The sequence below is a fragment of the Aquarana catesbeiana genome, linkage group LG09, assembly GCF_042186555.1.
Source record: "Aquarana catesbeiana isolate 2022-GZ linkage group LG09, ASM4218655v1, whole genome shotgun sequence".
NCBI classification, from domain to species: Eukaryota; Metazoa; Chordata; class Amphibia; order Anura; family Ranidae; genus Aquarana; species Aquarana catesbeiana.
The window spans coordinates 201450823-201466099 of record NC_133332.1 but is presented as its reverse complement, the minus strand read 5'-3'; the positions used below and the strand labels follow the sequence as shown (position 1 = coordinate 201466099).

At 43.8% G+C, this 15277-nt stretch overlaps 1 protein-coding gene across 1 annotated transcript in view; it reads left to right on the top strand.

Moving 5' to 3' along the window:
• The window catches only part of CNTRL (centriolin), a 185198-nt gene that overhangs the window by 38510 nt on the left and 131411 nt on the right, over positions 1–15277 (top strand). The window contains exon 11 of the mRNA XM_073599547.1: positions 4473–4667. Coding sequence (XP_073455648.1) covers positions 4473–4667 — 195 coding nt within the window. The remainder of the gene's footprint in view (positions 1–4472; positions 4668–15277) is intronic.

Genomic DNA, 15277 nt, shown 5'->3' with positions numbered 1-15277 from the left:
CTGTTCACGTGTTCAAGTTTTACCAGGGGGCTGTTCAGGCTTAGATATGTGAGCTTCAGCCAAAAGGTGCTTCAAGCTATTCTTTGAGTGCTTTCAAATTTTTTAGCCTTGTACTTTTTGTAGGTCTGTTGGCAGTTCTGTTTTTCTATGTTGTTGCTCTCTTCTCCCAAACTTTTGGCTTGCTGGGCTGCTGTTTAGTCTCTGCATTTGCTCCTGCAGCGAGGTGTTTCTACTGTTAATAGTCTGTTTTGGTCCCATTGGCCTTGTTGTTTTCTTCCCGTGCGCCTGTTGCAGCTGTTAAGCTGGCTTGTTCTTCACCCCTCAATTATTTCTTGGGAACATCCCATGCTCTAAGAATACATGTCCTGGGTCCTGTATGATTAAGGTTAGTAGGTGTTAACATGTTTGGGCTATGTTGGTAAATTATTATTATTATTATGGGTTTGATTTTTTTGAGTGGACCATTCATTTTATACTGCTGTGCAAAATGTTTTGGCAGGTGTTAAAAAATGCTGTAAATTTAGAAAGCTATCAGAAATAGAAGCGTTAATAGTTTGTTTTTATCAATTCACAAAATGGAGAGTAAATGAACAGAAGAGAAATCCAAAACAAATCTATATTTGGTGTGACCACCATTTCCTGTCAAAAGAGCACCATTTCTTCTATGTACAACTGCAGTTTTTGAAGGCACTCTGCAGGTAGGTTGTTCCAAACGTCTTGGAGAACGAACTTCTGTGGATGTAGGCTGCCTCAAATCCTTCTGTCTATTCATGTAATCCCAGACAAACTCGGGGATGTTTGAGATCAGGGCTCTATGGCGGCCAAACCATCACTTCCAAGACTCTTGTTCTTCTTTACGCTGAAGACAGGTCAAAGTAAATTTGGGGCCAATCACAGGCGTTCCTGATGGTATGATATGATGGATAAATATCTGCCCGCATTTCTCAGCATTGCGCGCACCATTGATCCTCACTAAATCTTAAAGTTGCAGAAATGCAGCCCCAAACTTGCAAGAAACCGCCACCATGCTTCACTGTTGCCTGCAGACACTCATTATTTCCCGCTGTCCAGCCTTTCAGTGAACAAACTGCCTCTTCCTACAGTCAAATATTTCAGATTTTTGACTCATCAGTCCTGAGCATCTGCTGCAATTTTTCTGCACCCAGTTCCTATGTTTTTGTGCACAGTTGAGTCGCTTAGCCTTGTTTCAACGTCTGAGGTATGGCTTTTTGCCCACAATTCTTCCATGAAGACCACTTCTGGCCAGACTTCTGCTGACAGGATGGGTGTACCTGGGTCCTACAAGTTTCTGCTAGTTCTGTGCTGATGGCACTGCTGGAAATCTTCCAATGTGGAAGGGAAGTAAGCATGATGTCAGTGGCGTATCATCCATGGGTGCAGGGTGTTCACTGCACATGATCCCCCGAAAGGGGGGGGGGGGGCACTGTGCTTTGACATACACAGCACCCTTGGATGCCTTAGGGGAGCAGTGCCATGCATCAACACTTGTGTAGAGGGATCCCCAGTACACCCGACTAACGGCACAGCGAGCAGAGGGGAGGCCGGTCCCAGAGAGAAGATCGGATTGGAGCACTTCATCACCAAGTAGAAGCGGCGAGCCCAGCCCACAGGTGGATGGCTGGATGATTCCTGCAGAGTCCTGGACAGAGCGGGGTCAGACAGGAGGCAGTAAGGAAGAGGAGGGGGTGGAGCATCGGAGGTGAGTAGAGGGCACAGGGTGCATCCTTTGAAGTGGCAGGATGTTGCCAGGGCAAGGACAAAGCATGGACAGAAGGAGCACCTGCTCTGGGAGTGGGCTTGATCATTATTGAGAAGGGTGCACTGGGAACTTCGGTATTCGCCTCACTGAACAGTCAGACTGTCATCCTTCCTCGGCCTCATGGCACAATGTACTTATTCCCCAACTCCTCCGTTCCAGCAGCCCAAACTCTTCCTTATCTTTCCTACTTGCAACTATTATTCACTCTCACTTCGTCCGACTCATCTCACCTCCACCCTCCCTGTACACCTCTCTGTCTTCCCTACAAAACCATGTAGTAAGTCAGCACCGATCCTCCTGTTTATTTTATCTTTTCATCTTCTGTCTTCTCTCCGCTTCATAAATTTGCAGTACACACATTCTGCAGCCTCCTGTCTGGGCTCCCCCTCCTATCCTGTCTCGCTGCGTCCCCCTCCTTTCCTGTCTCGCTGCGTCCCCCTCCTCTCCTGTCTCGCTGCGTCCCCCTCCTCTCCTGTCTCGCTGCGTCCCCCTCCTCTCCTGTCTCGTTGCGTCCCCCTCCTCTCCTGTCTCGCTGCGTCCCCCTCCTCTCCTGTCTCGTTGCGCCCCCCTCCCCTCCTGTCTCGCTGCGCTCCCCTCCCCTCCTGTCTCGCTGCGCTCCCCTCCCCTCCTGTCTCGCTGCGCTCCCCTCCTGTCTCGCTGCGCCCTCTCCCCTCCTGTCTCGCTGCGCCCTCTCCCCTCCTGTCTCGCTGCGTCCCCCTCCTCTCCTGTCTCGCTGCGTCCCCCTCCCCTCCTGTCTCGCTGGGTCCCCCTCCCCTCCTCTCTCGCTGCGTCCCCCTCCTGTCTCGCTGCGTCCCCCTCCACTCCTGTCTCGCTGCGCCCCCCTCCTCTCCTGTCACGCTGCCGCTCTCCTTTAACACTGCCCCCCTCTTGCACACCTCCTGTGATCCTGCCTCCCAACTGTCCCTCTGCCCTCTGGTTGGTCTGGAAACCAATGAGCCACAGGCTGCTGGGTTGACTGGCAGGGACAGCCCCCCCTCCCCGATGTCCTGTGTTTACACCCTGGCAATGCAGAGGCTGCTCAGGGTGCTGGTGGTGAAGTCTGTATGAGGAGTCCAGGGATGGGGAGGATCCATCTGCATGAGTCCAGGGATCTGGTCAGTGAGATGATGGGGAAGATCTGTTTGTCTGCACACATTACAATCTGCATAGGGTCACATGACTGCTCTGTCCATGACTCAGCTGCACACAACTCATTTTCCATGTGACCGGACTAACACTCACATATACATACACACTCATACACACACACATTCTCATAAACACATACACATGCATGTATACACACATACATGCATACACATGTCCCAATCCTGCCTTAGAGTGCCGGGATTGGGACACTCCTCTCCCTGCTCACCGCCAAACACTCCACACCCCTCTCCTGCACATACTACCCACCGCCATACTGTACATTCCCTATTTAACATTACCACATTCTGCACTATGCAAGTCATCTCCATGTAAGTCAGACTCTATTTAACCACACCCCTTTAAGCCACGCCCAATATTTATCGCTATTTAAAACATGTCCACCTTTCGCTTTGCGCACCGCATTTTACTTTTCCTCAATGTCTAGGGCCCACTTTTGATCTTGCACACGGGCCCACTGATTTCATGATAAGCCCCTGCATGATATGTCTTTCATCTGCTGCATTAGGTTAACCTTGGCCGACCACTGCGCCTACGGTCTTCAACATTGCCCATTTCTTTGTAATTCTTGTAAAGAACTTAAACCGCACATTTTGAAACCCCAGTTTGCTTTGAAATCTTTGCCTGGGAGAGACCTTGCTGATGCAGTATAACTACCTTGTGTTTTGTTGCTGTGCTCAGTCTTACCATGGTGTATGACCTGTGACATGAAACAGTCTTCCACAACCTCACTTTAGTAGCAGAATATGGCTGTTCCTCGTGCAGTTTTAAGCTACACAGCCTTTTCTGTTTCAGTTAATGACTGTGTTTCATTGTACTCGGAGTCAACCTGTGATAGTGAAGAGTTAAACAAAAAACCAAAACAAAAACATTGACCTGAGGTGTGCCGTGGTCAGTATGCCTAAAAGGGGGCATACCCAAGTATGAAAAGAGAAAGAAATCAATTGAAATAAAGAAAAGGGAATGGGTGGGTGGGGTACGAGCGCCTACGACCACGAAGGACAGAGGCAGAGGCGGGCTTTATGCAGCCTGACTCCGCCTACAAAAACAGGCTGACCTGCGGTCAGCCTTATACTTGTACCTATGAGATTGATGATCATTAGCTCCTGATTTAATTGGTATAAATGGTTAATCGTACCCCCCTCTAATCCTTCAAAATCCCTGACTTTGTGCAAGTCTACAAAGCGTGCAAGTGTAAGAAATCATGCTGGTTTGAAGCCAAAGGGTAGTCACACCAAATATTGATTGGGTTTAAATTTTTCTTCTGTGCACTCGCTTTGCATTTTGTAAATTGATAAAAAAATAAAATAAAAATTAAAATGTACATTTTGGAAATCATTCTTACTTTAATATGATTTCTTCACATCTGCCTACGTTTTTTGCACAGTACTGTACTTGTATACAGCATATGGCATAAAATGTGTGTGGTACTTGTACTAAACAGAAACCAAACTTCATTCTGTGGATATGTTGTTCCTTTTTTCCTTAATAAAAAAAAGTAAATAAAGTGTGAATTTCCATTTAGATCTTGGAGACCGAAAAGGAGAAACTTCGTCAGCAGCTAAGCCATAAAATTCAGTTGCTGAATGAGCTGCGTCAGGAAGCGCAGGAACTGGAGAGGCAGATGGATCACCAGCGGAGGAAGATGGATAAGAAATACACAGAGCTTGAAGAACTGCAGAGGCATCTCGACTCTCTCAGCCCCCATGATCCCCGACATGTGAGTGTTAAGTGACCTACATATAAATAGATTAACTGCTTGTCTACTGGGGCAGTGTTTTAATTTTTTTGTACACATGTTAAAATCCTGCATTTGTTTGCTAAAAATTACTTTAAAGAGGTTGTAAAGATTTTTTTTGTAAAATCACAAACCTTAATCCTAACCTGCTCTGTGTAATAGTTTTGCACAGAGAGGCCCTGAACCTGGGGCCCCTTGCCTGCTGGGGTCCCCTGCCGACGCTCTTGGCTCCTCCTGCTAGCTTTGGTGGCACACCTGCGGGCTTGCTCATGGGCGGAGCTGTGTGCATCCAAAGACACACACAGCACGGCTCTGCCTTGCCCCCTGCTCCCTCACAGGATTTGATTGACAGCAGCGGGAGCCTTTTTGAAATGAGAAACACAGACAAGAGCCGCTGCAGACATGCACACCACTGGATCGAGATATTTCTTTAGAAATGAACTATTTTTGGACTTCACTCCCTAAAATTATGACTATTGCATTTTTATGTGCCTCTTCACCATTGTTGTGGTGGCTGCACACCTGTGTGGAAAATTCCACTCTGTACATGTGCTGCTATAGATTTGCTGTCAGTTCTTGGAAGGACCTGTTTGGAAGGGTACCCACATATCCTCCATAATTTTAATTGTTGGCCTGCTAATATTGTTAGTTGCCTGGCCACCTTTTGCTCCAGTACTTTGAGTCACTGTCCTAGCACAATATTGCAGCTGTGAAGTCAGAACTGTTGACTTTATCAGTTATATCATATATATCAGTTAGTTCCGCCTTATGTTTTATGCCTCTGTCTGACATACAGTGGAGCCAAGTGATGTCACTTCCGGCCCAGAGCCTAATGCCAGAAGACTGCTATTTAAAAATGCTAGTAATGAGTCTGTGACTCAGATAATACATGTGCGTGTATTGTGGTTGGCATTTTTTTTTTTAAACTTTATTTGGTTTTATATATAACAAACCAACATATATCAAATGTTAAAAAAGAACAACAATATACATCAAAACATTTCCGTGTGTGTGCGTGTGTGTGTATATATGTACAGTATTGTTTACCCCCCTCCCCGCACCCCCAATCTCCCCTTCCTTTGTTGGTCTCCTCTGCCCCTTCCTTCCTCTTCTTAATTTCAATTTTTTCTATTCCCTTCCAATACCTAATTGATCAATTTCTCTATATGTTTCCTAGTTTTCTTGAAACCTCTCCATTTTTCCCATATACTATTGAGCATTTCTACCTGACCCTCCTCCCTTCTGCTCAGGTATTCCATTTCAAATATATTTATAGAAGGAACCCTCTCAAAGGAGGAAAAGGGAACACTTGTCCCCCCCCCGGGTACACAGGGACTTTAAAGGCGAACAGTCACAATATTATTATAAAAGCATATTTATTTAGAAAAATTACTTAAAAAACATGGTACTAAAAACATGATGATGATTTATACAAAACATTGATATACATCGCAGTTTACATGCATTTTGTTTTCTATATATTCCAAACTGAAGCCTATTTTCTCCATAGACCTAACAGATGGATGCATTCAATATTAATATTTTAAGATATGTGCAATATACCAGTGTATGTCCAAAATTGTATTTTTAAGAGTTTGGAATGGACCTCTGCCGCCAAATGTCCATCAAAAGGATGATGGGCCCTGACGCCTGACCAAAGGAACAATGCCCTTGCTATATCGATCCACCTTATAAGGTTTCTTTCGGTATTGCCGTGGTGGTCGTCCTATTGTGAGACCTTTGTGTGGGCTTCCCTGGGCGCGGACGGGGCCCATCATCCTTTTGATGGACATTTGGCGGCAGAGGTCCATTTCAAACTCTTCAGGAAAATACAATTTTATACATACACTGATATATTGCACATATCTTCAAATATTAATATTGAATACATCCATCTGTTTCTCCTACAAAACACCTCTGAAGAAGGGACTTTGTCCTGAAACGTGTTAGGTCTATGGAGAAAATAGGCTTCAGTTTGGAATGTATAGAAAACAAAACGCATGTATACTGCGATGTATATCAATGTTTTGTATAAATCATCATCATGTTTTTAGTACCATGTTTTTAAAGTAATTTTTCTAAATAAATATGCTTTTATAATAATATCGTGACTGTTCGCCTTTAAAGTCCCTGTGTACCTGGGGGGTACAAGTGTTCCCTTTTCCTCCTTTGAGAGGGTTCCTTCTATAAATAAAATTCGGGATGTTGGCAACAATTTGGAGAATTTAATATTTTTTCTCCTTGTGATTCATTACTTTATTCCATTTCAAATATATATTCTATTCTTTCTAACCATTCTTTTATGGTGGGTTGTCCCGGGTCTAACCATTTTATAGGGAATATCCCGTTCGCTGCGTTCAAAAGGTATGGTGTCGGGGTTCTCTTATATTGTTTTTTGTACAGTTTGTGTTATTAAATAAGCATACCCACAGATCATTTGGGGTTTCCTATCCTGTAATTTCCCTTTATATAACATTGTATTTCCTGCCAGTACTCTTTTATTTTTGTACATACCTACCAAATGTGGGTCATAGTACCCCTCTGACCGCAACCTCTCCAGCATAGGGGGGATTTAACCTGCTGATATTTTTAAGCTTTCACTGGGTTATATACCATCTCGCTAAACATATGTAATTCATTTCTTTTGTGTTTTTATATCAGTCGCATAGTCATGTACCGCTCCCAGCACTTTGGTCAGTTGTTGTTCTTTCCTAATCTTCTTCCAGAGATTAGGAAAATAGCAATACGTCCACTGTCATGGATGGGAAGAATAAACATGGTAAAAATGGTAATACTCCCAAAACTATTGTATAAATTCCAGGCAATGCCAATAACACTTCTAAGACATTAAGGACAATGATATTAACCGGTTCCCGTCCGGCTCGCGTACATATACTGTGGCACAATGGCACAATGGCACCACTGAGAGAAACCCAAAAAGGGGTTCCTTTAAGAGCCACCAGAGCTGCACAGCGGGGGACCTGATGCTTGTGGCCGGCGATCATGATCGCCGCCGGCCAAGCGCGATCGCGTACACGAGCGCAAGCACGGGGATTTGTGTGTGTAAACACAGAAATCCCTGTGCTGTCAGATGAGAGGAAACATGTCATTTTGTTCCTAGTAAGTAGGAACAGCGAAATGTCTGTCTCCTCTCCTACTCAGTCCTATCCCCATACAGTTAGAACACACTGAGGGAACACACATTTAACCCCTTGATCGCCCCCAGTGTCATTTACACAGTAATCGGTGCATTGTTCGCTATATAAATGGTCCCAAAAATGTGTCAAAAGTGTCCGATCTGTCCGCCGCAATGTCGCAATACCGCTAAAAATCATAGATCACCTCCATTACTAGTAAAAAAAATAATAAAAATGCCATAAATCTTTCCCATAGTTTGTAGATGCTATAACTTTTGCGCAAACCAATCAATATACGCTTATTGCAATTTTTCTATCCAGGCATATGGAATATATCAAATTGAAGTCCCCTCCAATGACCAGATATTGGTGGGGGGATGCAAATAATCATTTATACACTTTGGATAAAAAGGAGTTTTGGTTAGTGTTCGGGGCATAGATGTTGCATAAAGTAAGATTGGCCCCTTTCCATGTACCTCTAAGAATGAGATAGTGCCCTAGGGGGTCAGAAGATATGGATTGTAACTGGAAGGGTGACCCTTGTTTGAAAAGAATTGCTACCCCTGCTCGTTTGCGTGGATTAGAGGCTAGGTATATTTGAGGGTAGTGTTTGGATGCGAATGCCATGGTGTCAGATTTAGTGAGATGCGTCTCCTGAATAAAAATTATGTCAGCTTTGGACCGCTTGAATCCTCGTAGTGCTAGGCTTCGTTTAATGTTGGAATTGAGGCCTTTCACATTTAATGATAGTATGTCAATCATGGTGGTTGGATAGGAAGGGAAGACAGTAGCTTACCCAGCCGGTTGGACGGAATCTTGATATTTAGGAAGTTGAGTAATCAAATCTTTAGAGGTGTTACATATCGAAGATTGACGATTCTATGAGTGAAGTCCGGGCTCCAGAGGCAGGGGACATCCATGGGATGGTAGAGAGGGAAGGAGAGAAGAAGAGAAATTCCTGTAGTAGAGAAAAGAAGAGAGAGGCAGATGAGAAAAAAAATGAAATTTAGTACAAGATCAGGTAATAACCATTCACAATTTAACCCACCTAAAAAAAGGTGATGGGTTGGAGATCTCCGAAGGACCCCCCATTACAGAGGAGGTAGAGGAAATACCGCCAAAGAGGGTGGGGTAGGAAGCCATTCGAAGATCTCCCGAGGGAGGATAGGTTAGAACCAGGATGGGTGCAACCCTCTCCCAGGCCTGCCTGCGTTTAATTAAGTATGCAGCACAATAAAGTAGAACAGAAAACCTGCGTTTATCAACTGTTAACCGGTATATCATTAACCAAAACTAAAACCTCAAATATAGAAAACTGGTACGATAATTTGCTCAGGAGAAAGAAAATAGTCTAAACTGGTACGATAATTTGCTCAGGAGAAAAAAAATAGTCTAGGGGACTCATATCAGAATAGAAACATATCCCCCGTCTTCGCGTCCTATGAAGGAACCCCGGAGAGGCGAAGATGTTTTTCTAGGTATAGTACATTACCCTGATACAGGATGGGAGGGGGGAAGTAGGGAATGGGAGGGAGAGAGGGGAGGGGAGGAGAGAGAGGGATAGGATAGGGGGGGGAGATGGATAGGGGTAGGGTAGGGGTAGGGGGATACCTCCTGAAATTTGAAAAATGAAATGCTATCAATTAGGTGTATTTTTAACAGGTTACAGATTGAAACCATAACCCTGAATTCTCGTTAGGTAGAACCCAGCCATTGGTTAGGTAAGGGGACTAACAGGGTACATCCTTGAGCTCTATAAAAGTAGTCAGAGGAAGAGAACCAGTCAACTGAGCATTAATGTAGTAAAGGGTATCAAAGAAGCGGAGATTTATCTCCTGGTAAGAGGACGAAGGAGGGCCGGCAGGATGCGGCCTCTGGCGTTTTCTCCTATTTACTTGGGTTCCGGGCGAGGTGGAGGGGCTGGAAGAGGGTCCCAACCAGGGGTGGGTGGGACTGGGATATCCAGCTTACTGCAGAAAGAGTGGAGGTCTTCAGGATACCGTAGGGTGGTGGACCTCCATCTTTCTTAGCTGTGAGGCTGAAAGGGAAACCCCAATGGTAGCGGAAGTCATGTTCCTTCAGGGAGGTGAGGAGCGGTTGTAGTGAGCGTTGTTGCTGAAGGGTGATCCATGACAGGTCTGGAAAAAGCTGTATGGAGGCGCCATCAAAGTCAATGGTGTGCATGTTGCGCGCTTTTCTTATTATGTCCTCTTTCAGGGCATAGTTATGAACCCTGCAGATCACATTGCGTGGTCTGGGTCCCGGTCCCCGAGGGCGGAGTGCGCGGTGGACACGATCCATTTTAACTCTTTGGTTTTCCGGGAGACCCAGTATATTGTTGAAAATAGCTTGCAGTGTTACTTGCGAATCCTCGTCCTGGGTGGCTTCTGGGAGGCCGCTGACCCTGATATTGTTGTGCCTGCCTCTGTTGTCGAGGTCTTCAAGTTGGCGTTGGAAGTCTCTGAGAGCCGAAGCTTGTGAGGTCAGGCGATCGTGTATTTGCGAGAGTTCAAGCTTTGTGTCACATGCGTCTTCTTCTAGAGATGTGACTTTGGTAGACAATTGGTATAGGTCAGTACGGAGCATATTGATTTCAGATCTGCATGTATCGCGCACTTCTTGGATAAGCATGTGAAAATCCTGTTTTGTGGGCATACGGCGAACCTAATCCCTCCATGACGTGCACGCCTCGGGTGTTTGTGGAGGAGCAGTGGATTTAAGGTTCAATGCTTTGTTTGCTCCATCCAGGTGTTTACTATGTGAATGAGCCCCCTGGAGCTCTGTTAGCTGTGAGGCTGGGGGAGGCACTGAGGCCTGATATGAGTCTCTGTGCTGTGGGGATAGAGAGGGAAGTCTGTCTCTGGAAGCCTGGGGTCTTTGTGGAAGGAGCGAGGGTCCCAATCAAGGGCAGAGGGATCCCAGGAGGAAGATGCCTGGCCGGTAAGTGCTGAAGTGCTGATGGCGGGGGCTCCATGAGGCAGGGGGGGGTAACAGCTGTGACAGGCTTCCCAGCACATGGTCCACAGAAGAAGCAGGAGGACTGTCTGTTTTCGTACTGAAGAATAACTTAAAAAATGTGATGCTGGCTGTTTCCATCTTGCTTGTGGGCATGTGAAGCCCACAAGTATTGATTTCCTGGATGTGGTGAATGCTGTTCATTCACAGCTTGTTCACATGCATTATATATATATATATTTCTCTCTCTCTCTCTCTCTCTCTCTCTCTCTCTCTCTCTCTCTCTCTCTCTCTCTCTCTCTCTCTCTCTCTCTCTCTCTCTCTCTCTCTCTCTCTCTCTCTCTCTCTCTCTCTCTCTCTCTCTCTCTCTCTCTCTCTCTCTCTCTCTCTCTCTCTCTCGGTTTGAGAGCATTTTGCTAGACAACAAAATGTTTTAATAAATTTTGACTTGATATACAAGTAGCGTCACGTCACAACCAAGTATAAAAGAGAAGGGAGCCGCCTCTAAGTGTAGCAATATGGTTACATTTAATGAAGGCACAACATTTAGCAACATATTGTTACACTTCGAGGCGCCTCTCTTCTCTTTTATACTCTGTAGCTCCTGCTGGATTTTGCTTCTAATCCCCTTGTGGAGGCTTCCATTTGTGGATGGACATTTTATGGTTACACAACCTATCACATTGCTATAATCTTTTTTATATAGACTATAACCTGAAGGACCTATGAATAAATAGTTGTGGAACGAATCATTTGAGTTTCCATTATTTTATTTCTTATGGGGAAATTTGCTTTGATATACAAGTGCTTTGGATTACAAGCATGTTTCTGGAACGAATTATGCTCTCAATCCAAGGTTTTACTGTACAGCGATCACCCGATGTCTGTCAACAGGCATTTTAAGTAAGGGCAGCTGAAGCCATCGCCCACTCTTTTCCAGGGGATGCAGCAGCATGTACACATGCCTCTCCGCTCTCTTGAGGACGCAAATCCCCCCCCCCCCCAAAAAAAATAAAATAAAGGTGCTCAAAGGCTCCTGGGGTTTGAGATGCTGATATTCCAGGAGCCAGTGGTAGTAGAGGCTATGGCATTTGCCTAGGTGAAAAAGAAGTTGAAAGAGGACTATTTAAACAAAAAAAAAAGGTGTTCAGAGACGATTTTTTTTATTTTATGTAGTGGAGAAAGTCTGCTTTATGGGCTGGTGTATATAGGGAGTGTTTTTAGATGCTGATATGTTTTGTGAAGCATTTTTGAATGATGTGAAAATCCATGTTTGGACTGTGTTGAGCAATGTAGATATGTGTTATCCTTGCATTTGCTATGCATTTCAGTTTTTGTGGATGCCACATGTCCTGTTCAGCTGCATTCTGGCTGTTTTATATGTCTGTGCAATTCAGAGGTCAGAAGATCTCCTCTAATTTTTTCTGAAAGCAACTAAACTGCTACACCTGATCTGGTGCCAGGGTACACAAACCATCTTCCCTGCTGCTGGATTACATGGAATGCAGGAGGAATGAGCCACCATAGTTGCTGGGGGCAATGCTGGAATTACCGGGCTACCAGAGAATTGTATGAAGTCTTTGGTAAACCTGATCTTCCACCTCTAACAAATACGCATGAACTGGCATTGATAAAACATATATGTAACTGTGTGTACCTGGTAACTTTATTGTAAAATGCATTTTATTTGAACCAGCTTGTACCGTTTTATCTCCTTTTATCTTTGTAACAGACTATATCTTTAAGGTTTTTTGCTTTGTTCCCTGCAACATCTTATTCTATATATAATACAGAATGAGTGCAAAAAAAATAAATAAATCTGGATTTCATCATCACACTGTTTATTATCACTAGGTTTGATGATCTGGTAGAACACAAACTTTCGCAGATAATGAGCCCTGCTGGGAGCAATCAGTGTGTATTCATCCTCTCTGCTCACAGGACACCCAGCACTGTGTATTATGATGAATAGTGGCCCGCATCCAGGGCAGGGTTATAAATGGATACATTGTAGATGAGTGTTACAAGACGGAGAACAATTCAAGTCTTTCTTGGGGGAGGGGCACTGGGGATGTTGGCTTCTGATTGGCTGACTGATCAAGCTTCCTGTGTTGTGATTTCAAACCATCAGGGGTTCGGAGCTCAGGATACTGGGCGAGCAGTTTCCTCCATTTCACCATGACATGAGGAAGTTGTTAGAGTGCTGTGGTAGAGGAGACTGACACCCAGCACTAGGCTCTGTCCTCCTGCCCTGCATACATGGAGGATCATCAGGCAGGGCTAGTCTCACCCCTGCTGCTGTAGGCTACAACTTTGTAAGTTACTAAAACTTGTCTTGTCTTGTTGCTGTGGAGTGTGCAGTTCATTCTGCTTCCTGAGCTGCAGAGAAACGGAAGGCAAATTAAATTGATGAGCTTTGTAGCAGAAGATTTTTGGATTTGTTTACATAACCATGGCTAAAGAACTACAAGTCAAAGTGTGCTGTTTAAGCAGCTTTTACAGGGAGTGGCCGTAGCTGTCAATAGGTGGCAGGACTTGTAACTGTAGCAGCCGGTGGTCCTGACTAGAAGAGCATGCTGGTGTATGTAGTGCCTCAGGAGGGCAGCTTGGGGCTTATCGGGCATTACATGCTTTGTTTTTCATCCCTTGCAAGGCCACATGTTGCTTAGTTATATATTTATAGTACGAATTATGCATATGGTTCATATATATAATATATATATTATATATTTTATAGTATGAATCTTGGTAATGTGTACATACACACATAAGCTATCTAGTAGTGTAAGTAATGGGAGAAGCTGATTGCTTACCAAGGGCAGCATACTTTCTATCATACAAGACGTCTTTTATGATGTCTTGTAAAACAATGTGTGTGTGTGTATATATGTGTATATATATATATATATATATATATATATATATATATATATATATATATATATATATATATATATATATATATATCTCCTGTGTGTCAAAAAAATAAAATATATTTATTTTTTTGATATGTTTGAACGTAGCAAGCAATTGTGACCCTGTCTATGTATTTAACTATATAAATATTTTTTTGAAGTGTTCTCATCCTTTCAAGATTTTTTTTTTTTTTAAATGTGCGATTCCCACAATACAAGCATGAGTGACTGTGAGTGACAGATTAAGGTGATAACAGCGCCCATCTTGGTGTGCGCAGAAATCTGTAAATTGGGGGGGGGGGGGGGAAACAATAGGTGAGAGCAGAAAGACTAAATGAGGTAATAAGGGCAGGTTCAACCATAACACAGTTTGGGAAATGCTCATTCTGCAACACGTTCAAAGCGTGCACAGCCTATGCGATCTGCTGCGGGTGCCAATACATTGTTAACAGCATTGCAAACACTGTGAATTTGTGGGCACCAGCTCACATTGTACTGCAGAAGTATGTGATTTGATGCAACGTGTTTTTCAAAAATATCGCATGCAGTACTTTTTGTGCAATCCAGTGTGATTTCAGCCTATTCAAATGAATGGGCTGAAAGTCGCACTGCAGGGGAACTCAGGAATGTGCACCATGTTCCTGTGCAGTTTTGGTGTGAAGCAGCCCTCAATAATATGAATATGCAGTATGGCCAGCAAGTAGCTTGGCACATGTGTAATAATGATGAATTTAGGCTTTAGGACAGTGCGTATGTGAAGTATTTGTTGAATTTGGCAAGTTATTTTTAGCAGGCTGGTAATTTAAATTATGGCTGTGTTTAATCATTTGCCAACATGTGACTGCTGACTCCATACTAAAGTCAGGAACCGCTTTTATGCAATTGTGTAAAGTAGGGAAAGTGCAGCTCTGGAAGGCTGAAATAGCTGGGATCTGAGGTTCCACAACTTCTAGCAAGGCTTATACTGCAGTGCTGTGATGTACATGTCTGCATAAGTATATGATCTCCCTTTCAGCTTCTGTCTATACACACATATATCATTTTAACATCCTCTGTGTGTCATTAATAATTAACTAGCTCTTAGCAGAGAACAGCTTGCACAAAGAATTGATTTATTCTCTTGTTTCTGAATTTGTATATGATGAACTGAGCTTTAAATCTTTCCATTTTGCTTATGTTACTTTTTTTTTTCATTTTTTATCAGAGCTTCTTTTATCTCACAGACTTCAAGTTTACAAATCTGTTTTTTGTAAACCTGACTTTCACCTCTCCTCCATCCTCTGTACCTTTTTATTGTGCCTCATTTCCCATTCTGTAAGTCTAATGTACCCTCTGTACTTCTATTGGTCCTCAATCCCCTTTTGTGTCCCATCTGCAATTGTATTGTATCGTATATCCCAATTCCTCCTCTGTACTTTTATTGCACATCAATTTCTAACCTTATTTGTGCTCCAGTTGCCCACTTTGTTGTACCCACAAGCTTGTACCTCTCATCTCCTATGATCCCCTGTTGTACACCTATCCACATTCAATAACTCTATGATACCCCAATCCCTGTCTGTGCCACTGTTGTCCCCAATGACCA